The sequence below is a fragment of the Pteropus alecto genome, unplaced genomic scaffold, assembly GCF_000325575.1.
Source record: "Pteropus alecto unplaced genomic scaffold, ASM32557v1 scaffold3, whole genome shotgun sequence".
Lineage (NCBI taxonomy): Eukaryota > Metazoa > Chordata > Mammalia > Chiroptera > Pteropodidae > Pteropus > Pteropus alecto.
Window position 1 is genome coordinate 7,533,188 of NW_006442484.1, and position 25,311 is coordinate 7,558,498.

Here is a 25,311-nt window from a genome sequence, read left to right on the forward strand (position 1 = left end):
TTGCAGCCTCTTTTATCAATGACAGCAGGGGCCACGATATGTATCAGAGAATCACTTTAATTGCCTTTGAGAACCCTCCACAATTTGGGTGCCCTGGGGGGACCCTTCTCGGCAGGCCCAGACATCCTCGATGGGTCCCACTTAAACATGCCATTTAGACAGCCAGTCTAGGGGTCCCACAGGTCAAATCCAAGCTTTTCTCTCCCCCAAACAGCCCTTGTCTTGGATTCTCCATTTTGATGAATAGTGCAACTACGCTCCTAGGCACCCCAGCCAGGACTCAGCCTAGAGTCTACCCCGCTTTAGGGGTATCAAGGGCCCATCCCATGACCCATGTCTCTGTTCCAGCCTCATCCTCTCTTAGCTGAACTGTGTCTGTCTCCTCATTAGTTATGTTCCATATATATCCAGTTCCCATACCCCATTCATCCAGCTTCCTCTCCCTAGAGTATCTTCTCTCTGCCCTTACTCCCTTAGATGACTTAACTTATTCTCTCTGCTCAGATAGGACTTCCACAGGAAGCTGCCTATGACTTCCCTCACCCATGATGAGTTCACCATTCTCCTCTGTGTCCCTGGACCCTGTATTATATCATCTAGTTGTCTGTTGATTGGGTCTGTCTCCTCAGCTGGACTAAGAGCTCTTGTAGCTCCTCTCCAGGCCCAGCACCTGCTGCAAGGCCTGGCATGTAGAAATGCCTAGGTAGGGTTTGTTGGAATGGAATTAAATCCAAAATACTCATAGGAGAAAGATGAGTTGTCAAATGCTGGGGGGCATCTCCTGATGCCAGAGGGCATGGGACACAACCAGGGAGCCCACTGAGACGATGAGTGAGCACCCACTGGTGAGAGCATTTGCTTCCCTGCTCCCCTGTCCTCTCAGACCAACTGGCCACCCTCTCAGGCAGGCCTGATGTGGGGGCACTTTGGGAGGCTCTGGTCCTCAATGTAAAAAAAAAACCCAGTCCCCACTTCACAGGTGGCATAGCTCTGAGACAGTTTGCATGAAAGTCCCTCTTGGGTCCCTTCTTCCTCACTGGCCAGCCCTTGGAGGAAGCCCCGGGTCAGGAGTCCTCAATGTACAAACTTTTGGAGATGCTGGGGAGCTTTGGAGTGTCCTAGTTTCACCCCTTCTTGTTCAAATGAGGAGTCAGGCTCTGGAGACTAAGTTCACAAGTCAATATTTGACTGAGTAAAGACTAGAACTCAGGTCCCCTGACTATGTCGGTGCTTGTCTATTATAGAATTGTCTCGCTCTTCAAAAGTCCCTCCACCACACCTGCTGAAGTAGCCACCTCCTTCTACCTCAAGTTCTTTACCCTGGGATGTGAGCATGGGAAATGAGTGGTAGATATTGGAGAAGAGCATAAGCTTCTGGGTCAGCTTTGGGTTTGGACAATTAGCTCTGGTGCATATAAGCTCACTGTGTGGCCCCAGGCAAATAACCTTACCTCTCTGAGCTATAACATCTCATGGGGTTGTCTGAGAAATCAATGTAAATAAAAACCTCACACAGTACCAGTTCACAGTCAAGGCTTAGTAAATAGGAGTTTACCTACATCTTAAGGGAACGTGCCCTTTTGAATGTGTTCTGTCCAGGGGCAGCAGTAAATGGGTTATGACCGGGGATCAGAAGGAGGGTATGAGCAGGGCATTTAGTGGAGCCCGGCCTGGGCACGGTGGAGGGGGTATATTTCTTCTGAGACCAGGTACGCTGGGTCTCAGCACCCGCCCTGGAGACTTCTTGGATGTACAGACTCTCCTGGTCTGGACACTAGCAGGGTCTGGCAGAAACCGAGGCTGGCGGCTGGCAGGCTGAGCAGGCCTGCAGCGCCCCCGTGTGACCAGAGACAGAAGGCAACCTCCCAAACCATGCCAGAGTCCACAGGTAAATGCAATCCCAGGCCTCGTGCCCTGAAGTTTTTTCCAACAGTTAGGCTTGGAGTAGGAGGCAGCTAGGGTATGTCTGTGGACCGGGGAGCCCTGAAACCCACCCTCCCCCAGACCATTTCTCAATAGCAGCACTGCCACCACCAGCAACGGTCAGTCACAGCCAAGTGTTTACCAAGTTTTCTCTGGCTGTCAAGAGCCTCTATGTACCAAGCACCCACTATGCTCCATGGCACACCTGCTATGTTCTTTTCAGTGCCCACCAAATGGGGCAGAGGACCAGAAAAGAGCTCTCCTCAGCTTATTATTGGAGGGCTGCAGTTAGAATATCCAGAAAAATGCTGTTTTAACACACATTTTAAAAACATGCCAATTTCTTTTGCATGATTTTGAGTGCACTTATTGTGCTCATTAAGATTTTCCTGTATAAATTTGAGGAGCAGGGATGAGGAAAGGAATCTCAGTCTGGCCCTGAGCTTGTTAGGGGTTCAGAGTGGAGACCCTGCCGACCCCCACATTCGTGGGCCAGCCCAGCCCATCACTCTGTACTAAGACTGTGTTCGCTTGTGGTTTCCCCATGGACCCTGAGCTCAGAGAATGGGCCCTGGGTCTTTAATCTTTGCAGCAGCGATGCACAGTGTGGCGCCTGGTGCATAGAAGGCACAGATAAATGACCGCTAAATTGCAGGTGAGAAAGCAAGGGGGAGATGATGAGGATGGGAATAGGATTGTGACAGGCGGAAAGGAAAATAGAGGCAGCGCAAGATTAAGGTAGTGAGGAGCCCTATTTAGAAATACCCCTAAACTCTCCTGGTATGACATTAAGCCTTCGGCAGCCATCAGTGTATTAGAGCCCCCAAATTTGCTAGGCCCTCAGAGAAAGAACTAGATCAGCAGGTGAGCCATGGCATGAGGTGGTATCCAACTGGGCAGAATGGGAGCAGGGAAGTGAAGACTCAGCAAAGGCATCTTGAGTAGAGCATATGGAGGGCTGCTCCCCTCTGTCATTAGACACACCTAGTTTCAAATCTGGCCTCTGTCTCTTACTAGCTATGTGACCTTGAACACACAGCTCTTCATCTGTACAGTGGTCCACGAATCCCTACCTTGCAGATTGTTCGGACTACTCCTAATGTTTTCAATAAAGGCAGTAGTGCAGACCTCCACATCCAGTGCTGGATCCTTCTTCCTTGACACCCCCTGTATCAGCTTCCCCAACCCCCGCTCAGCTGCTTCCCTCAGCTCATGTCCTTTGAGAAAATACAGGCAATCAGATGAGAACTACCCCGTCCCTTATCTTTCTACCACCAAATCCACCCGCTTCTGCATCTTTATTCATATTTTCTCCTTCCTTCCTGCTATCATGGAAGGACTGTTTCTGCTCCCAGCAATTGCTCAGAATCCCTTGCCCTCTAGTTCTTGTAAGGACTTGGCTCCTGAAATTGTGCCCTCACTCCTGAATTATTAATTTCTCCCTCTCTACTGGGTCATTCCCATCAGCATACCAACAGGTCTTATTATATCTTGTTATAAAATACAAAGTCCTTCCCTGAACCCCACCTGTCTCCCTCCAGAGGCAGCCCCATTTCTCTTTACAGCCCATGTAGCAGAGGTGTTCTCGGAATCTGTACTTCCTGTCCTCTGAGGGGCCTGCACATCAGCGACACACAGGGGACCAGGACTGGAAGTCTGAGCTCAGGAGGGGGAAGATTCTGGGCTTTTTGATAAGGCATATTCTACTTTTATTGTTTACTTTAAATAACAATTTCTTTTCTGCTTATTAATATATACTCAAGGTAGACAACCCTCAATCATGGAAAAATATAAAATAATAAAATAAAAATCAATCATAATCCTCCTGCCGAAGAGAGACATTTTGGTGTATTTCTTTCGAATTTTTTCCTGAAGCATATACATTTTTAAAAAATTATTTATTAAAGATGTGTGTGTGTGTGTGTGTGTGTGTGTGTATTACATATGCTCAATAATGGGAGTGCAGCAAGACACAGTTCCTACCCTAAGAGCAGAGAGAGGCAATGAGCAATTCTCCTAAATTACACTAAGTACTGCCATGCTGGCTGAATTCAGGTGTGTGAAGCTCAGAGGAAATAGGTGGGAGGAAAGGTGGAGGGAAGGGGAGATGAATGAACACAACTGTTCTGATAGACTGAATGAAATTCTTCAGGCCAGAGAGTAAATTCGGGCTGGGTGGCCAGTGGCAACTCCAAGGCTGAGAGGTTGGCAGGGGCCGGATGACCAAGGTCCCCTATACCATGGCTGGGAGTGGGGACCTCCTTGTAATGGCAGTAGCTGGTCTCGAACGGGTTTGAAACAAGGAGAAGGACAAGTTCTAAGACTACTCTGGCTGTTTTGGGTGAATGTCTAGGAAAAGGTAAGTCTGAAGGGGAGAGACCAGCTATGGGGCTGTTATAATCATCTAGGCCACTTACAGTGTGACATGGGCCATGGTGGAGGTGGGGGTGGCAGGTGGAAAAATAGTGGATGCACCCAAGAGGCATCTGAGGGGGAACTCACACATCTTTAGCGCTCGACTGAATCTGGCGTGGGAGTGGTGAGGAGAAGGAAGAAACCGTATTTATTAAATTGTGGTCTTCTGTTCATGCTGTTTTATAACTCTTAAATATAACATGAACACTTTCCTAAATATCCTCTCTAATATGGTTTATAATGGTTGAATAGTCTGTAATTGCATGTTATGTACTGTCATTTAGTTAACCAAAACTGTCCCTTTGGATATCGGATATTTCCAATTTTTCTTTACAAGAGAAGAAAATCTCAGCTCGAAAGGTGGAAATCACTTATACTCAAAATACCTATGAAACCCCTTTAAATCACCCATGAAGTACAGTCTTCACTGTTTTATGTATACAGCCATGTATAGTAATGTGTGTATAAATATGTAATGTACAGCATCTGATAAAGAAGATATGTGCAAATATAACTTTAGACCACTATTTAAATTGCCACTTTTCTTTTAACTTTTCTGAATTTACATAAGTTAAAGGCATATCTGTGTGACTCCATATCATTCTACACAATTCTTTGAAGAACTTCTGTGGGCTGGGAGATGCCCAGTTCTGTTCCCCTCCCTCACACGCCCTTTGCCCCTTTGCCATCCTCTCACTAGAGCTGGAGGGAACTTTTCTACTCTATGACTTTGGCCAGCCATGTGACTTGCCTTGGCTAATGAAATGTGAGCAGAGGTGATGCTGATATCTCTGAGCCTAGGCCTTGAGAGGCACCGTGTGTTCCTGCTTACCCTTTCAGGCTTCTGTCTTCACCAGGAGGCAAGTTCTAGAGTTAACACAGGAGGAACAGCCTAAGCCTGACCCACAGTGAGGAACTGAACCTAACTGGAGCTGTAGTTTAAAGCAGAGCTGCCTAACTGAGCCCAGCAGAGATCAGCCAATTTCCAGCTGACCTGCATATGCATGAATGAGCATAAATAATTGTAACCTACTAAGTCTTGGTCTGAATTGTTATGCAGCAGTAACCAATCAATGCAGCGGGCATTTCTAATTATAGCAGATCCTTGAATGGGGGTTAGGGGTGTTGACTCCCGACACATTTGAAAATCTGCATGTAATTTTTGACTCTCCCAAAACTTAACTACTAATAGCCTATTGTTGACCGGAAGCTTTACTGATAACATAAATCATCGAATAACCATATTTTGTATGTTATGTGTATTATATACTGTATTCTTACAGTAAAGTAAGCTAGAGAAAAGAAAATGTTATTAAGAAAATCACAAGGAAAATACTTTTGAAAAAATTTGGATATAAGTGGGCTCATAAACTTCAAATTCATGTTGTTCAAGAGTCATCTATGGTTCCTTTTTCTGCTTCAAAAATCTCAGGTCAAATCTTGCCAAATCCCTCCCACCCCCAGGAAATCCATCCATATTTTTATTCATAGTGGATCACAGAGCTTGGTTCCCTCCTGTCTGACCAACATCAAGGATTCTTTTTAATTGCCAATTTGACATGCAAATAAATTATCTCAAGTTTTTGCAATTCTTTTGTTATAAGTGAGGATGAATATTTTTTAATATGTCTACTGGCCTATGATCTCCCTTTTGTGAATTGATTAAATAATTGTAATGGTTTATATTCCTGGGACTTGATCTTACTCACCTCTGATTATCCTGCCACAGAGGGGAACTGAAGAGTGTCTGAAGAGTGTTCTGATCCCCTCCTCAGCCCCACAGACTTAGAACAACCCTATCAGGTGAGTGCTGTTTGTGTACTATTTTAATAATGCAGATTCCTATGTTGCAACAATACATACTTTCTGAATGCTTCCTGAGTCCATCATGGTACAAGTAAAAAAGTATTCAGAACTAGAAGACCTGACTATGAGTTGTAATGACCAAAGGAAAGTCATTTTTTTTTCTACCAGCCTCAGTTTTTTTCAACTATGAAATGGGGATAATAATGGAACCTTTCACGCAATGTTGCTGTGGAGAACAAATAAGACTATGGCTAAGACTATAAAAATATAATGCACGTAGCATTGTGCATACCACATAGTAAGCCCTTAAAAAAATCTTGGATTCTGCAGTGAATTTTCCCTTCCTTACATGAATGGGCTATAGGGATCGAGAGAAAGGAAAGATTTCTCTGGAGTGAGAGCAGCCAGGAAAAATTTCCTAAAAGAAGTACAATCTGAACTGTGCCTTAAAGGGCGGGGACAATTCTTGAATGGTAGACAGAAAAAGGAAGATATTCTGGGTGTGGAAGATATTCTGGGAGGCTAGAACAAGGCTTGGAGTCAGAAGCTGTTCTCATAGATGCTGCTGTTCTTCAGTCCCCGTTGTGTGTCAAGAGCACAGCAGTTAATCCACATAAGCTAGTATTTTATTTTTATCATCATCATCCTCCTCATCACTATTATTTCCGCTTTATAGATGGGGACGCAGAAACTCAGAGAGGTTATGTGACTTCCCCAAAGCCACACAAAAATTGGTCATTGGTGCTGGGATTTGAATCCCAAATCCCACTCTCTTTTCAGCAAACTATCTCTAGCAGCCATGGAGGTGTTCCTGGGTCTCTGGCTTTAAGAGAAAACCTGCCATGTGGCTGTGGAAATGCAGGAGTGTCCACCTTCAGGATCCACCTCCAATTCCAGGCCAAGGCCATGCATTTCCCAGGCAACCCCCAGCCAGGGCCTGAGTGGGAGGAGAGGGACTAGAGCCTGGCTATTCCTGCCCAACATGGGACTCCACTGAGGGGCAATCTCTGCTCTGGATCTCCCTGTAGAGCTGGCTGAGACTTTACCATGTCTGTGTGTTTGTCTGAGGCCCTCCTGCCCAATCCTGCTCCCTCAACCTTTTATTGTTCACAGGTGTTACCCTCAATAAACCTCTTCCAGTCTTGATTCCCTTCATGTTGGCTTCTGGTGGACCCACAGACACACCTTCCTAGTCCGTCCTACCCCCAGGCCTGGTGCAGATAGGAGGGCACTAAGAAGACTTGTGCAGAGGGCTTGGTGCAGAGGGCTCAGTGAGGCAATGCTGGGGGTCAAGGAGTGGACTGTGAAGGGCCTTGAAGGATCACAATAACACACAGCATTTACCATGCACCAGGCATTATTTTATATGTTTCCTTTTAACTTATCAGTTCAATTAATCCTCACAAGAACTCTAAGAGGGAAGAACTGTTACTATATTTTACAGACTAGGAAACCAGGCCCAGATTGGTTCAATAACTTGGTTGTCCAGGTAAAGGCCTGGTACATGGCAGTATTAGGATCCTAACCCGGGTAGTCTGGCTCTAGAACCTTCATTCTTACCTGTGCCTCTATAGCTGGATGCTGGAAATCTCTCTGGGCAGGGTAATGGTCGTCTTGTGCACAGAGGGTTCTTTGAGGGCCCCGCCCAGCCAGTTGTTCAGTGCTGGTATCTGTCCTGCTGGCCTCGTGCAGGTCACGCTGTCTCCAGGAAGGGGAAAGAGGAAAGAGAATTATTCCAAGTAGACAGCACAGCTAAGCTGTCTACAGCAGTGTTACGCAAAGGTCAGGAGGCCATGCCCAACATTCAGCAGCCTCAGCCCCACCACAGCCTGCTTCCTCGTAATTGGGGCTGCTGTCATGCTAATTTTATCCAGTTCTTCTTCAGCCCCACATCAGTCACTGACCAGCCACAGAACAAGCCTACACTCTGCGGCCATGTGCTATGGCCTCCGTGGGTCTGAAAGGGGAGCTCCCTCAGCTTAGGGCTGCCTGAGAGCTTATCAGAGGAACTGACCAGCAGAGGTGCAGGTGGCAGCAACTCTCTCTCCGTTAATCTTACTGATGTCAGACAGACCTGGGTTTGAATCCCTCTCTGCTGCTTACTAGCTGTGTGTCCTCAGTCAGATTAACTTTATCAGAACGTCAATGCTGTATGACAAACCACCCACAACCATCTGTGACTACTCATTAGTTTATGGGTTGGTTGGGCAGGTAGTTCTCCTCATATGGGCCCAGCTTGACTAGTCTTGGCTGTGTTGACTAATGCAACTGTGGTCAGCTGTAGGCCAGGTGCTCATATCCTCGGAGAGCACCTGTGCTCTGCTCCACATGTTCACTCATTCTCCAGTGGGCCAGCCCAGGCTTGTTTCTATAATGTGGCAGGAATTTCAAGAGTGGGAGTGAAAGAACAAGAGACCTGGCTTGTGATGAGAAGAGCTGCAAAGTCACACTGCAAAGGCCATAAATAGAAGGGTGAGAATTGAAGCCAACCTTCCACATTACTTCACCTCTTTGCAACTCAGTTTGCACATTGATAAGATAGGAGTAATCTCACTTGTATCATGTGCTGCTCTAGTGTTGTGTTCTTTTAGAGGATGGTCAGTCAGGTGCGGCCACAAGAGGGGGCACGGGAGAGGCACAAGAAAACAAAGTTGATTATACTTACAGGTCCTCGAGAGACTGGGTCACTGCAGGCCAAGAGGGGGCCATACAGAGAAAGTGCCAAGGGAGTGGGCTCAGCCACACAGACCCAGACCTGACAGAACAAGGATTTGTGGAGAGGGCCTTTACTAGGAGTTGGCGTAGGGTACACAAACAAAGGGTGCAAGGGGATTTCATTGGTGACTTTGAATGTTGCTAGGTCACTGTCAAGGGAAGGTAGAAAGGGGAGCTTGTGGCAGGGACCCACCTTCTCACCCTGGTATATCTGGTCATAGCCTGTTCATGGGGATGTTGAGGCAGTGGGAAGATACAAACTTAAAAACTATATATTTTAAAGAATATACATAGTAAAACATGGCCCCCATGATTTTGTTTTAAAAACTAACCTTATAAACTGTAAAAAGCTGAGCATTAAATTTGCCTTCAGAGAAAACGATTCCTTTGTATCTGGGGAACTATTTGAGTCGGGGTCTTTAGTCACAATGGAATATGATAGACGGCAAGAATGCAAATCCCGTTCAAGGAAAGACTACGAAGCAATCCCAGTAAAGAGAAGCTAAGGGCTCTGCTTAGCATTCCTTCATTTGTTCATTTATTGAGGGAGTCAATCAGAAAATATTTATCAAGACCTATCATATGAGAGACATCACATAGGAGAAAGGAGAAACTATATAAACACAGAACTAGAAATGAGAGAGGAATCAAAACGTAAGGTTGCTGGAGTGCTATGTGAGATCAATTGTCAGGGTCACTTCCTCATAAGCCACAGTGATGAATCTGGCTCACTGCCTAAGGAACTGGGGAGCCACTGAAAGCTTTAGGCAGGGAGTAGCGTGGTTAGCACTGTCATTTCTAAAGAGCTCTCAAACTGCCATGCGGCAAATAAGTAGGTGACAGATGGAGCATGGTGGAGGGCAGCAGGCATCCAGGACAGCAGTGCTTCGGCCTGGGCCACTGTGGTAGCAAAGATGGGGAGAGCTGATGGACTGGAGAGATGTTGAGGAGGTAGAATTAGTGGGACTTGGTGCTTGGTGAATGAAGGGGTTTTGGAGCGGAGGCATGGTGTTTGACACTCAGTTTTTCTCTTGGGCACTGGATAGAGGGAGCCACTGGATGAGATGAGGAACACAGGAAGAGCAGATGATGAGTCAGGCTTTAGCTTCCTGACCTTTGGGGTACCCGTGTGGAGACAGTTGGTAGACTTATATATAATCGGAGCTCAGGAGACAGTTCTCCACCTTGTCAACAGCTCAGAGATGAAAACCAAAATTATGGAAAGGAAATGTTGGTTGTGGCTGAGCCACAGCAATGTCTCTGAGCTTTGTTGCTGTGATGGCATGGGTGGTCCATTCTCTGCAAGGATTTTACTATTCTGTACCTATAAACTATTGCCTCTTCCTATGTGAAGGTGTGTTTGTGTGTATGTGTGCATGTGTATGTGTGTGTGTGTGTGTGTGAGAGAGAGAGAGAGAGACAGACAGACAGACAGACAGACACAGAGAGAGAGACAGAGAGACAGCGCACAAGTACCAATAGACCCCTAATATGGCAGAAGGGTCCGAGAGAGAGACAGACAGACAGACAGACACAGAGAGAGAGACAGAGAGACAGCGCACAAGTACCAATAGACCCCTAATATGGCAGAAGGGTCCCCAGGCAGGAACCAGTCCCATAGTTCATCATTCTTGGAAGAGGTAGATCCTGGGATAGAAAATGAATACGGGGGAACTGGGCCTGAGACTGCCAGGAGGACCCCCACCCCTCTATTTCTATCTCCTCATTTTCTTTTCCCACTATCTACTGGGCAAGGGGGTAGGGGACTTTCATCTCATGCCCTTATTGTTTGCTCAGGTCAGAACTCTTTACTGAAAATGTTATGATCGAGTCAGCCAGACTTGGCTTTTGATAACTTAAATGGAAAAAATCAGAAAATTGTTTCTGCTTTCCACTCTATTTTCAAGGCACTCATATTTCTAAAGAGGTTCATGAAGCCAGCTTTAAGAGTCAGATGGGAGAAATGGCATCTTTGTTTCAGTGAACAAATTTGAGAAATAAGAAGTGCTGATAAGATCCTTTAGTTACATGTTTGCAAAATATTATATCCCAGAACCCCTGATATGGCTTAAAATATCTTCTTTCCTCCCTGACTACCACTCCCCTATCCCAACATGCCAGAAAAAGGTGCATCATTATAAAGGTTTCAGTCAAATTGAAACAGCCAGCTTTCAAGGTCCCTCCCTATCAAGCCCCTGCAGCTCTGATGCTTGTTCTAGGATGGTGTAGCTGCAGCCTCTGAAAGTGTATTGGATTCTGGGTGGCTGAGAGCTCCCAAGGGAAGCCCCAAGGTGTCCCGCGGAGGCTGCTCTCGCACTGTGCCAGTGCTCGGCGGCAGCAGCAGAGCTTTGGCCACTCTGTACCCCAGTCCTTCCATTGCTCCTCCTTAGGTGCCAGGCTTAGCTTTACCATTTACAATTGAGACAAATGCGAATGATGATACATCACAGTCACGTACACATTCATCTTACTCTCCCAAATTTAATATTCACTGGAACTATTTACATTTACGAGAGAGAGAGAGAGAGAGAGAGAGAGAGAGAGACTTAGTTATAGCCATTTAGGAAGCGTTGATTCAGGCAGAAGCCCAGAGAGAGAGAGAGAGAGAGAGAGAGAGAGAGAAAGAGGGGCAATGTGATTGCACTCGGAGAGAGTGTATATCCCAGGGAAAGACTAAAAAGGGAGAGAGAAGCCAAATTCCTCAGAGAATGTGAGCCACTCTATCATCTTAGTTTAATTCACTTTTTCATTCAGTAAATATTTACTGAGCCCCTATAGGGATGGATAAAACAGACAAAAGTCCCTGCACTGATGGAGCTCACATTCTAAAGAGAACTAATTTTCATGCTTAAAGTTACAATTCCTATTCATCATGCAATATGGTGCCAACTACATGCCAACCTCTTCATTTGCTGGTGAATAGCTCCGGAGCTGGAGGGAGAACTCGTTGTGAGAGATGCCACATCTCAATGATCGAAGGGATGGTCATGACTAATTTTGACTACATGTGATCTTCACTTTCTGCATCGCATTTAGATCCCCCTGTACCTTCACCCTCCCCCTGGCTATAAATTGAGACTCTAGTGTCCCTGTGTGCAGGGGAATGTGAGAACTCAGTGAAATGTTGTGTGTACTGAGCGGGCACACCAAGAAGGGAAGGTGGGTATGAACTAGTGATTTCAGCCATGGCCAGTGATTTTGCCAGGTTATAGCATTTTGAGCTTTATTAATGACTCCACCCCAGAGGCTGCTCAGCCTCTTCCTGGAAACCCCTCAGAGAGCTGAGTATCTCTGCCTGCAGACACCTTGGGGACAGAGCAGTACAAAGGCTGGGGAGGGTCATCTGCAGTCCACGCCAGCATCCTCATTGTGGTTGCAGTTGTGGGAGCCCCAGTTATTCTTGTTGCAGCTCCACAGAGTCATCTCTGTTCCACGACATGCAACATTATCCAGCCAGATGTTTCCAGCGCCTAGATTCAGAAAAAGCAAGGAGACAAAGGAGAGTGAGATTAGGGTCCAAGCACAGTAGCCCATTTGTGCTCAGGGGCTCTCATGTAGGCTAGATGACATTTCTCTCACATCCACTCAAGCCCAAGGTGCTGACCACCTCTGTTCTGCTTTCTACTCTTTGACAAAAGTCTCATCCAAGTATTTAATATTTAATCCATGCATGATTTGAAGTCTCCTCCTCGAGTTCTAGCATTCATCTCCTCCCTGTGAATCCACTACAGCTATATCCATCTTCCTCAAATGCCTTTTTAGCTCGGTCATCCCCTGGCTCTAAAGCATTCACATTTTTCTCAAACCCCCTTCCTTCTGATACAATTGACTTCAGATGAAGAGTTCAGAGGAAAACGGTTGAATTATTTGATTACCGTGTTTGCACTATAGTGTGATAAACTATATAGTCTTAATCTATAATTAAGGAAAATGTATATTTTAAAGGAGTTTTACAATCCAACTGGACTCAGATTAAAACATAAGGTGTGCACTTTGCATAGAGTAGAGCAGAGAATATTTAGTGGTGGAAGCAGGAAAAAGTGGCCTAATGCAGGGGTCCCCAACTCCTGAGCCGCAGACCAGTACTGGTCCATGGCCTGTTAGGAACTGGGCCACACAGCAGGAGGTGAGTGGTGGGCAAACGAGTGAAGCTTCATCTGTATTTGCAGCTGCTCCCCAGCGCTAGCATCACCGCCTCAGCTCCACCTCAGATCATCAGGTGTTAGATTCTCACAGGAGCACCAGTCCCTGGTGCCAAAAAGGTTGGGGACTGCTGGCCTACTGTCCCTGCCAGGTCAGCTCCTGTAGCCAAGGAAACAGTCCCAGCCTTGGGATTCAACTCTTTTGTTGGAAGTTTGAACTTTAAACTGAAAGACACGGGCTGAGTCTCTAGCACCCAGGACATCATTCCAAAACTGATTTTAAGAAGTCCTCTCTCTGATTTGCTTCCTCTTCCCTTCATATCTTCTTCTTAAAGGTGATTACAGTGCGGGCAGGGTCCAGGCCTCTAGGCTTCAGACAGCTGGAATGAACACCTATGTTTGCCTGCCCTGAGTCTTTTCTCTGTTCTTCTAGCACCAGCACCTCAGCTGTCACCCGGAGAGCCATGCCTCATAAACATTCTCGGCTGGGTGGTATTTTGGCTCCAGGGCTGGCTGGACATTGACCCAAGCCAGGCCAGCCAGAACCCCAAGCTCTCACTGTCACTCTTGGGAAGAAAGGTCATCTTTTTCCTGGGGCTGGCAAGCTAGAAGGATGTAAGCCTCTGGCCCTGAGCTGCAGAACTTTTCAGTTGCTTGAACCAACACTTTTCTTTTAAGCCAAACCGCAATGAGTCACTTGAAACTAAAGAAAGGGTGTCAACATCCCACCAGGGAGAGAAAGCCCATACTGGCCCCTCAAGGAAAGAGGATGCTGACTGAGAACTCACCAGCTTTCATATTGAAAAGGGCTGTTCCCGTAGAGTAGCCCAGCATGCGGCAGAATACAGTGGCATCTGAATTGTCCCAGTCATCATCGCAAATTGTCCCCCAGGCACCATCATAGAAAACTTCAGCCCGGCCTCGGTTCGCAGAGCCAATAATCCTGACGGATACTAGGGATTCACCTGGGTGAAAAAAAACATGTAGGAAAGGCAAGGAAGGTAGCCTAGGACTTCATGTGAATGCAGGCTCTGCCTTTTAACTTTTGGAAGTTCTATAGTTAGGTAAAAGATATCCCTCTACTTGACTGTCGCCAGAGCTGGGAAGATCCCACATTATGGCACTAACACTCCTGACAAGCAGCCTCTGTGTCCCTGGACCTGCGGGCATGATGCCATAGGAGCAGGTTTCTCTATGGCTGGTCTTCCAAATCTGGATGACCGTATTTTGCCTTGGGTTGTGGAGAGGAAAAAAAGAAAGATTGAAAGAAAAAGGGAGGAAGGAAGGAAAAGAAGGGAGGAGGGAGGAAGGAAGGAAAACTGTTGCACTGTGGCTACACATCACGAGCAGGCTTATTTAAGGGAAGAGCCCATTAGCTTGTCCCTAAAATAGGTAATTTTTCTGAGCAGCAAGCCTCTCCCCCTACCACACATACAATTTTCAAGAACAGAATTGACTCTAAAGCACAAATTGAAAAGAATAAAATTAATAATTACCTTTTTGACCTTTTTCTCCCTTTACTCCTTGTGGCCCAGAAGATCCTGCCATGAAGAGGAAAAGCACATGATTTCAAGGAAACCAGGCCAGGACCCCCTGGCCCTCCTTTGCCAGCAGTGGGGAGGTGGGAAGAGGGATGAGGAAGAGGTTGGATTCTCTCTCCAGCTGTGCTGGTGACCTGGCATCATGGGCCCCGACAATTGAGCATAAAGAAATGGGCCTAAGCCACAGCAGGAAGGATTTAAACTAGCTCAGCAAGAGACATTTAATAGGTAAGAGACATGGAGCGGGGAGCATATCCTTCATGGAAAGAATCAGTCATGGAAACTGTTTGGAGTGGCTGGGGGCATGGCTGGGTATGCTGCAAGCGCATGCTCATGTGTCTGCCTCTCTGAGTGCCCAGTTGTGCCTTATTCACATCTGTATGCTCAATGAAGAGGCCCATCCCAGCTCAGAACTTATCCACTGAACCAAAAGACCTTGACTCTTCTGATTCTGAAAACTCCCAAACTCTTTACAACAGGGCCTCTCCTTCAAACCCACAAAGGAGAAACAGGCCTTACCTTTCAGTCCTGGGTCTCCCTTTCGGCCACTTGGTCCAGGGTCACCCTTAGGGCCTGCCAGGCCTGGGCTTCCCTTTTCACCCTTCACGCCTGCAGAGCCTGGGGAGAGGAGAGAGACCACTCTCTCAGATGCTCTGCTCGGCTTTCCAAGGGGCACCAAGGGCCTTGGTGTTTCATGAACGAGTTGTCCCTAACTAGCAGGTTCCATCCCATGGATGGGCTTTTTGGATGTTCAGCCAGTGTCTTTAGTCCAACTGGGAAGGAGGGGTGCTGCTTTGATCTCCCGACTCCCCTGTAAAGGCTGGTTGAGGATGCACAGATGAAAATTGCTGACAGGATTCCAAAGGTTGTTGGTCCTCATCAGACTATACAATTGCATAGAAGTTCTAGGCATTCTGGGAGAATTTGCTAGAATGTTTCTAGGCCTCAATTTCTCCTTGATGAAGTTAAAATAGGAACAAAATATCCAGTTCATGAGTTAGAAAAACTGCTCAAGCAGTTTATCTGAGAAGTGTTGCCTTAGCACTCGTTAGGGTTGGGCTGTTAAGAAGACTAGGAACGGTGTGTGGAAAGTGCCAAGCTCAGGAACCTACTACAAGCAAAGGCTCACTGAACGAGGATGATAATAATAGTCTAGTGAGAAGAATGAGGAGAGGGGAGGCTTGAGGCACCAATGGAAGATAGTGCTGGACCAGAATAGATATGGGGAAGCAGAGACCTGGCAACCAAACTGGGACTAGAAAAGAAGACCGCACAGCCCCACGGTGGCTGCACACCTGAAGCCACTACCCCACCCCTGGCTCTCCTGACATTTTTACCCTTCACTACCCATAGCCCCTGCCCCTCTTCCTATACCCCTTGGTCACTGAGTTCCTGTCATTCCCTGGGTTTTCCAGGGGAAGAATCTGGGGCTTGATTGACAGAGCCTGGAGTCTTAGCCTCACATAGTCTTGGGCCCAGGCCACTTTGAGAGAAGGTCACAGCAGTGTGTTCAAAGTCAACCAGACGAGCCATCTGAGCATGAGCCTTTCCAGTCATCGTGGTGAGGAATTAAAATGAAGCCAGCCCTTTACCTGGAACTCCTGAATCTCCTTTTGTTCCTTTCTGTCCTTGAAGTCCTAAGATCAAAATATGAAAAGGGGGAGAAGATAATAAAACTTGGATATTAAACACATTTAATCTTAGACAACCTCTACCTTTTGTCTGATTAATGCAGATGGAAAGATACATTGGTTCTTCATGATTGTTTAAAGCCTCTCCAGCACAGCATAAAAGGATACAGACTGCAGATAAATGGAGACCTATGTGTTGGAGTGAAATAGCAACATATCGGATGAAAGTCTAAGTTAGACAGACAGACACTGGACTTACTGGCTAGCCTTCTTTGCCAGTGATAGCCTGACTTGGTGTCTAAATCTAATTCCATTCCTCCTTGTTGCATTTTATTGGAAAAGAATTTAGAGATATTTTGAAAATAAAGTTATGGTTATTTCCAAAAGACTGTGGAGGGAACTCATTGGCCACCAGGAGCTTTGGGGGCCCTTACCCACAGTAGATGTTTACTAGCTTTGTTGGTTTATTTCATTGTGCCCCTCAGTGTGGCTAAAGATTCATGTGGCTAATGGGTCTCATGTCCAGAAAATAAAAAAATAATTACTGTAGTTATTGGTGATGATACTATTTATAGTTCTAATGCGAAAGACCCTCCCTTCTTTCCTTCCTTCCTTCCTTCCTTCCTTCCTTCCTTCCTTCCTTCCTTCCTTCCTCCCATTCATCCTTTCATTCACTAACTTCCATGGAAGATCCACTGTTCCCAGAACCAGGCTTGGTCACTGAGGGATAATAATTTATTTGTTTAGTAACATCATGGTCTGTTGATTTTAAGTGCCAATATTAGTTTTAATTCAGAGAAACAGGACTCTCCAAGACAGTTACACAAACCTAGGGAAATAAAAGCTCATTATTAATGTGAAGCAACAGTTACTAGAAGGTAACATTAGAAATGCAAACAGTTATCTATGAGTGGCTGTGCTCACCACCTTGCCCTTGACTGGTGTCCCTCCCATGGTGAAAGCCCAGCCCTAACCAAAGGCCCACCCCTTTGATGATCACTGGAAACCACAGTTATCCTCATTGCCAATTGCCTAGGGAAATTTCCTACCTGAGGAAGTTCCTGCTTTCCAGTTTCTGATTTTCCTGAGTACCTACTGTGTGCTGGTCAATGGAGGGCAGGTGAGAGGCCTGGCAGGTCTCTTTAAGACACCTGGAATAATGAGCCAAGGAAGTCCTGGCTCCTGGTAGCCTTTCATATGTCTTACCTGAGGCTGGGCATTGCCTGGGGAGTAGGGGAAGAGGGCCCAGGGGCCACGAGCTAGCACCAAGGGAAGCAGGAAGCTCTGGAAAGATCTGAGAGGTCAACTGCTTTGGTCCCTTATTTTAGGGATGGGGACAGGATTAAGCCTCAGAGAGCTTTCTTCTAGGAGTTGGATGTACCTGACCCCGGGCTTGTGTCCATCTCTGTGACCTTAAGCAAGGTGACCCCCTCTCTGAGCCTCCTTTTCCTCATCTGATTCTCCTGGCTGCCCCAAGGGGCAGCTGTGAGACTTAAATAAAGTCCTCTGTGTCAACTGCTGAGCCTTGTGTCTGGCAAGTGCTCAATAAATGTTGCCCTGTGGAACCTGTTTGCATGTGCCTGTCTCCCCCTCAGGTAAAGAGCACCTCAGAGGTGGGGTCCATAGCCTCCTCATGAGCTCTGGACTTGCTGCCCAGCAAGGCCTCCTAACTGCTGTTGACTAGAGGTCAACCAGCAGAGGTGGCAGATGTTTCCTGTGCTTACCTGCATCTGAATCACATGTGTCCAGGTTAGGGCAGTGGAACTACATTCGGAAACACATCTTTGGTCGTTATTAAATAGAAAAATGCTCCACAGCTAGACTCTTGGCCCTCTCTGTCTGCATCCTACAGGGTGCCTTATTTGCAGAAATCTCTACCTTAAGAGCTTTTCCTTAGAAGCAAGGTTCAGGGACCCCAGGCACTGTGACCTTCCTTTATGGTCCCCCTCACTTTCCCCTCAAAGAAGTACCCCTCTCCAGCTGTCTCCAAAGCATTGAATGACAAGCACTCTGTACAGACAGGAACCATAGGGAAGCCCCTATTCACTACATCCGTGGTCTTTGTGACCTGACCCTCCCCACTTCATTTCTTACACCCTCCCTCCTAACCTCTCTCCTCCTGGGGACTCAGCATCCGCTGATGCCTGCACTGTACTAGGCACCATGCCAGGGGCTTTACCTACATTGCTTTTTCCCATCTCTCAGTCGCCCTACAAGACAGAGCCATTTCCTTTTTGACAGAGGAGGAAGCCAACACTCAAGAGACATGAGGGGATTATCCAAGATCACACAGAGAGTGGTGAAGATAGAGTTGAAACCCAGGGTTGGCCTCCACTGGGCCTCTCACTGGGCCTGTAGCTGCCAGCTCACTGCTTTCTTCCTGGAGTTTCACTCAGGCTATCCACCTGATCCCAAAGACAGTCCCAGCCAGCCTTGGGCCACCCCTTTTTCTTAAACAAGTAATCAAATAGGAGTTTGCCTCAGAATAACCTGCATAGGGTTTGTGAAAAAAAAAAAAAAACAACTTGCTAGACCCAACCCAGAGTAGAAGATTCAGTGCATCTGGGATGGGGACTTGAGACTGCATTTCTAACAGGTTCTCAGGTAATGCTGATGCTGTTGGTCCAGAGACTGCAAATACATCTCATTCAGTCTTCATGGAACAGTTCACAGCCAGCCTCCTGTGAACAGCCTTCTGGTCTTTAAGGAACTCCCAGCCCCTCCCATGTCTGAGTGCTCCCAAAACCTTCTGGCCCTTGAGGAAATGCCCTTTGATATGTATATAATGGGCAACAGTTTTGTCTTCAAAACTCCTCTCCCCTTTCAGTAGAGGAAACTGAAATTGAGTTTTGTGTGATTTCTCTCCAAGTCTCATTGGTTTCTAGAGGACATTCGCTGAGTGCATCGACTATATTCAATCAAAGGACTAGGAATTACACTATAAATCAAGGCAGTGTTCTGATTGGAGAGAGAGAATGGCTGAAAAATAGGATCTAGATGAGGATGTTGTAAAACTATACTAAAAAGCAAACGAATGCTAAGTTTTCCTCTTAACAACAAACAAACTGTGTTTCTCTGGGTATCACAAACTTATCAAGTCGAGAGAGCCCAGAATATTTGTTTGCAAAGTGTTTGCTTAGAGAAGAGATTTCTCCCACAGAAGCAGTTCATTTAGAGAGCACATTCCTTCCTATTGTTTAGTGTTGAGCTGGTGTACTGCCTAAAATCTTAGTATGTTCCTGCTCTGACTGAAAATTGCCTATTTCAAACCCAGAGTGCTGACAAGCTAGCAGGAACCCAGATATCATTCTAGGTTACTCCTCTCACCCCGCAGAGGAGGAAACTGAGGCTCAGGAAGGTCATGTACTGATCCACTAAGATCATGGGACTAAAGCACAATGTCTGGCCCAGAGGCATCATTAACAATAAACAGACTTCTTCCTTTTTGTAATTAATGCATAAAAGTGAGATCTCGCTGTTATCTAGGTCAAGCCAAGGCATGATGGTAATTTCTTTCACTTCATCCAGTGCAGCTAGATAATCTCTTGAGAGATTAATGATTTTATTTACAAAATGGGAAATAGACTAGTTTGAAAAACTGGCTTAATATAATGAAAACTGGACAAACATCGTAAGACCTCTAGTTTGGGGAATACCAATGTCCTGACATTGGAGAGTATGTATTATCTCCCATGGCAAGATCTGACTGCCACTCACCAATCACCCTTCTTTCTCCCACTTCAAAAATCTAACCTCTCCCAAAGTTCATTAACCTTTTACTTAAGGATGATCTATAGACCTGGCTGTGATGAGCCGGATTATCATCTTATGAGAAATCCCTTCTGAGATGTTCATATGGACCATCGGCTACTTGATCAAGACAAGCATTTGGGTTTTTGCGGGGAACCTATGCAAGTTGTATTCAGTTGTAATTATCACATGCCCCAAACTGAAAATGCAATTCACTACCAGGTTTACTTGGGCAGCTAGAGTTAAAGAATCATCCTTAGAATTTTCCTGGTTGCTATTTGCCACTAGGCCTGACTGATGGAGATTCCCGTAAAGGTGCCCATCAGATAGACAGGGACTTGATGATGGGGTAAAAATGATGTCCAGACTGTGTGCTATAATGGGGGTGGGGTCTTGGATAAATGAGGAAAAGCCATAACAGGGGATAAGAGCTCTGTGTTTCCTTTTAAGAGTGGAATAAACAGCTGCAGCTTCTGTTCTCATCCATCCTGCACTGGGATGGAGGGAGGGGTGTTGCTCATCAGTGCTCTGATGGGGGCAGGGGAACTTTCAGGCTGCCTGGGGTAGAAGATGGCCTGATGGGGTATAATGTACAAGGCCAAGCTTTGGATTGCTCAGGTCTGGATTTGCACCCGGGCTCCATCTCTTACTGTGAAATAGCACTAACAAGAGTGCTTACTTAGCTCATTGGGTTGTCATGAAAATGCTCATTGTCAAGAGCTGCTCTTATTATAAAACTCTCCCAGGATGCAGCATGCAGGGCAAGATTCCCTAACCTCAGACAGTGGGAGATACAAGCTGGGGCCTGAGGAGTCAGCACAGTGCCCTTTTGGGTAAAATCATGTTTTACCCTTAATATTCTAGCTTAGTCTAGCAACGGTGGGGTGGGAATAGAGAAGGAGGGGACCTCACTGTTTATAACTGAGGGGGGAAAGTTGTCATCTCCATGAAGCTAAGCAGGAAACTTGGGGGCGAGACAGCTTCAGGCCCCTAAATCAGACACCCTAAGAACTGGGACCAGGGAAGAAGGAGGTATAAGATGAGAAGAGGCAGCTGATAAGTTGGGGCCACTTGGCCACCATACACAGGTGGAGTCTTTGTGGAAGGTGAGACCTTGCTTGTGGCCTTCAGGTGGCACCTATATGGCATCAGGTAGCAGAGCCCTTGCCTACACTGACACAAAAGTTGTGAAAAAGAAATCAACTCCAAGGCTGGACAGATTGGAAGAACAGTGGCTGTAGGAGCTACCCGCACTACAGCTCTTGACGACCTTCAGGAAAACCCCAAAGGTCAAAGGTCCAGATTCCAAAGCTGGCTAGGAGGTGGCCCCACCCACCCCTCTGACCAGAGCTCCTGATTTCCCCACATCCCAACCCTAGACACCAAACAGGTGCCAGGAACACTAACCTACAGAGTCCTCCCTCACTCCTCTGTGACTTCACCTGCTCTGTTCCCTCTTTCTAGACTTTTCTTCCCCTCCTGCATGTGGCTAAGCTCTACTCATCCTCCAAGACTCAGCTCAAGCTCTTACATCACCCTTGCACTGGTCTGCCTTTTACTACCCCAAGCAGACCCAGGCCACTGAAATCAATCAGTCAACCACTTGTTCAATGACAACTGAGAGGACCTGCCTCTGGTGTGTGTCTGTAACACAGCTCTCGGGTGAGGGCATACAGGTTGGCTAACACCAGCATGACCTCTGCTCTGATAGAGGAAGAGGCTGTGGCACATTGCCCACAGACATCCCAGGCAGATACACAGCCCTTTTCTCACAGCCCTGCATTGCCGCAATACCTTCTGGCCTGTACTTTGCTTTCTAAATGGCATGTGGCAGTTCTTTGTATAAATGCCCACATCGGAGTGTGCCTGACAGTCTGGCAAAAGTCTACCCGCTTGTCTACTGCACCAACCTGTATGTCTGAGGACAGAAACCAGATCTTGTGCATCATAGGGGCTCAGCACCCACCAGAGTAGCCTACACTTTCTAGACCACTGCAGGTGCCCACACTTTTGTAGTGACTAGATAAAATTGGCGTAGTGGTTTATAAAGTATATCAAATCAGAAGGACGGTTTATAACCTAGGCTGAGTTCGCACAGTGGTCTAGAAACTGGTCTCTGTGAGCTAAGTTGCTGCAGGTCACTCCTCCCAGGCTGAGCACCCTTGGAAAGCATGCGAGAAGGGGTTTCTCAACCCCCCTTCCCAAACCCAGAGCCCTGTCCTCTGAGGCCCCATTGTAGGCCAGAAGAAGAGTGGGGCAGGGTGCCTTGCTCTTTTTGATGTGGGAGCTTTGGTCATGGTATTTGAAGCTTTTCAGAGACCCTGGGCAGAGGAAGAACAGCCCTAGGGCCTTAAGGCTCAGAGCACAGGAGACCCTCTACCTCCTTCTGGTGGGGCCTCAGGGAGCCAGTCCTCCCCTTTGTCCATCCCTGACACCCAGCAATGCTGCCCACCCACCTACCCACACCCTCTGTTACCTGTGTCTCCTTGGTGGTCCTAGACAACAGGTACCATGGTGGGCATAAGGGCTGAGCTAGTTGGATCTTCATGCATCAGTCCCTACATCTACCATAGGACCAAGGAGCTCACCTTTTGGTCCGGTGGCTCCAGTGCTTCCAGGCTCACCCTTGGCACCTGGGGATCCTGCCGCACCCGGAGGGCCTTGAAGTCCCTTTTCTCCAGGTTGTCCTGAAAGTTAAGTTATGACTGCAGGGCTAGGTGGTTGGCAGAGGGCCTGGCTGCCCCTCCCTCAACACATCTATGTTCTCAACATCTTAACATCTAATATGTTCCCTGGGCAGCTTTAGAAACCATGAAGTAGCCCTAATAGCAGGAATAAAATTACAGTTTCAGCAATCTACCAATCTTTTCTATTCACTGCTGCAGTTCAGGGCTTGCAAACTCAGTAGGAACTCTGGGTTACAAATGTCCAGCTCCGACCCTGGGTGGCAGAGTAAGGTAAAACTCTACAGAGGACTATCAATTAAGCATGCTGCTCTTTTCCTCTTAGGAGGGGCCAAATTTTAGAGACCCTAGATGCTCTAGATTAATCCTATAATGAAATGAGATAATGGAGTCAGGTCCTGGACTTAACTTTGCTCAAGGGCAGTGGGAACTTGAATGATGTCCAGATTCCCACAGTTCTTACCTTGATGTCCTTTGATTCCAGGAATTCCAGCTACACCTAAAAAGAAGAAGGACATTTAGAGATTTTTTTTCCCCTCTAGCTCTGCCTGACAGAAGAAAAAGAATATCACAGGCCAGGAGACCTGACCATGAAGCCTCTTACCTGGGGGGCCTGGTTTCCCCGAGTCGCCTTTACTCCCCTGGGCTCCAGGGGGTCCCATGACTCCCATTTCTCCTTTCACTCCCATGCTTCCTGAAAAACCAAGGAGTCACAGTCAGCCATGGGAGGAGGGCAAACCTGAGCACCAGGTCCCACTCTCACACTTCCCGTTTCACCCAAATTCCAAACTCAAACTCCTTGAGTTCCTACTTGGAGCCTAGAAATAGAAGATATGATGGCTGCCCTCAAAGAGCATACAACTCTGCCCCAGAGACAAAATGGAAACTCAGAAAATGTGGATGAGGTGACCTGGCCTGGCCAATGGGCAATGTAAGACCTGGAAGCCAGACTCTCAGGGCCCAGATCAGTGTCTTAGTCCCCTTGGGAGGAACTACAGCCCAGGTTTAATCAGTGCTGGATCATTTTAGTGTCTGCATTTGGGGAATTATTTTTTAAGCCTCCCAAATTGAAATCTGAATATTCTAGACAGCAGACCTCAAATGCTGAGAAGAGAAGCTTTAAGGCATTGATGGAGAGAAAAACATTGCAGCAGCTCATTTTCCTGCCAGCATTTTAGCCATAGGCTTTCTTGGTGCTTAAGGTTTCAAATTTTCCACTTGTCATCAGCATTCAAGGCTCATCCTAGCCTGTACGCTCCTCAGTCGTCCTTTGCTCTCTCTTCTTTTCTGCCCCTGCTTGGTGCATATCAATTGAGGGCAGCTCCTCACAGGACAGGACTCACCAACCCCTTCTCACATTGTGAGTTTGGTTTGGGAATAAGTTGCATGGCCCCTCCCAGCTGTACCATGTGGGGCCTTCTCATTGGCAACCCACTGGCTACCTGATATTCAAGAAGCTGCTGAAGTCCCACCGTCAGTAAAGACCCACCCTGAGCAACTTCCTCAGGCCCTGGGGCTGGCTTGTTAGGGTGGAATTGGCTCAAAGTCTCCATTCTATTAATTTCCTGATACAGAACTGGGATGGACTCAGAAGGCCACCAGCTTCCTCTTCAGTGAATGAGGAAAGGACCAAAAAATGGTCTGAAGAGAAGGGAGAGAAGCAACTGTCGTGCAAACCCGTGTCTAAGCTTTGAGGCAAGGCTTGGGAATTAGGTTTTTGGAGATGGTTTGGACACTCAGAGGATGATTATTCCTTGATGGAAAACAAAACTACCATAAAGAACTTGGTTACAGTTGAGATCTCATACAACAGGTACAAACAGTATAGATAGCAGTCCTTAGTCATTCAGAGTGTTCATTTCAGCAGAAGAACCAAATGTCACTTGAAAAGACTAGGAATTATTCCCTGGAGGAATTTGTTGGTGCCCTACTGCTCTGGGCCAGCCAGGGCCATCATGCTATGGCAGCTGTGTGGCCATATGAGGTTTCTTGAGCATGGCCCGGGCCTGAGTCTGTGTTGTTATGACTTCTGTGTCTCCACCAGAAGGGACAACCTTGGAAGCAGAGCAGTATCAGCGAAAAGATCAGAGTCTAGCACCAGCTGAGGAATCACAGCTGCGTCTGACTTCAGAACTTTCCAGTCAGAGCTAAAGGTGAACTATGTCCCTGGAAACTTCACCACTGTGGCATTACCTACTGGCTGGGACAAAGAGCGGAAAACCTCAGTACGACAGGGGCAGGTCGCACTTGGTTAGCCAGCCCTGTCCGCCGGGTTGGGCAAGCAGTGGCTAAGAGAGATTTTGTGATCTTGAGAGATCTTGGGAGGGGAAAGTTGAGAAGAGGAGGGGAAGGTTGGAGTTCTGATTTCTAAAGAACTGAAACTGCTACATTTCCCCTCACTAACCACAGCGTTTCTGGGCCTGAGACTGGGTGTGGACTCGACATCCTCCTATGTGGCAATGGGTGAGTGTGGGATGAAAAACAGTATGGCTCAGACTCCATGAGAAAGGACTAGAGGGCAAAGGCCTGGCCATTGTTCCCTTCTCTGGGGCTGGCAGGGCCACCCTGAGAAAGTTTGGGCCTCCCTTTTCCATTGCAAAGGGACCTCAGTGTTCTACTTTGGGAGTCATCCTCAGAGGCCAACTGTCTGCCTGCTGCAAGGATGTCCCTTCAGTCCTACCTAGGAGGATTCTGCACCTTCTCT

The 25,311-nt window shown here is 47.0% G+C and overlaps 1 protein-coding gene across 1 annotated transcript in view; it reads right to left on the reverse strand.

Moving 5' to 3' along the window:
- Positions 1–12,078: 12,078 nt before the first annotated feature.
- MARCO (macrophage receptor with collagenous structure) overlaps positions 12,079–25,311 on the reverse strand; it is a 36,347-nt gene continuing 23,114 nt past the window's right edge. The window contains exons 8-15 of the mRNA XM_015596501.1: positions 23,212–23,301; positions 23,071–23,106; positions 22,512–22,610; positions 16,135–16,179; positions 15,062–15,160; positions 14,498–14,542; positions 13,790–13,966; positions 12,079–12,329 (exon numbers count right to left, since the gene is read on the reverse strand). Coding sequence (XP_015451987.1) covers positions 12,199–12,329; positions 13,790–13,966; positions 14,498–14,542; positions 15,062–15,160; positions 16,135–16,179; positions 22,512–22,610; positions 23,071–23,106; positions 23,212–23,301 — 722 coding nt within the window. The 3' untranslated portion in view covers positions 12,079–12,198. The remainder of the gene's footprint in view (positions 12,330–13,789; positions 13,967–14,497; positions 14,543–15,061; positions 15,161–16,134; positions 16,180–22,511; positions 22,611–23,070; positions 23,107–23,211; positions 23,302–25,311) is intronic.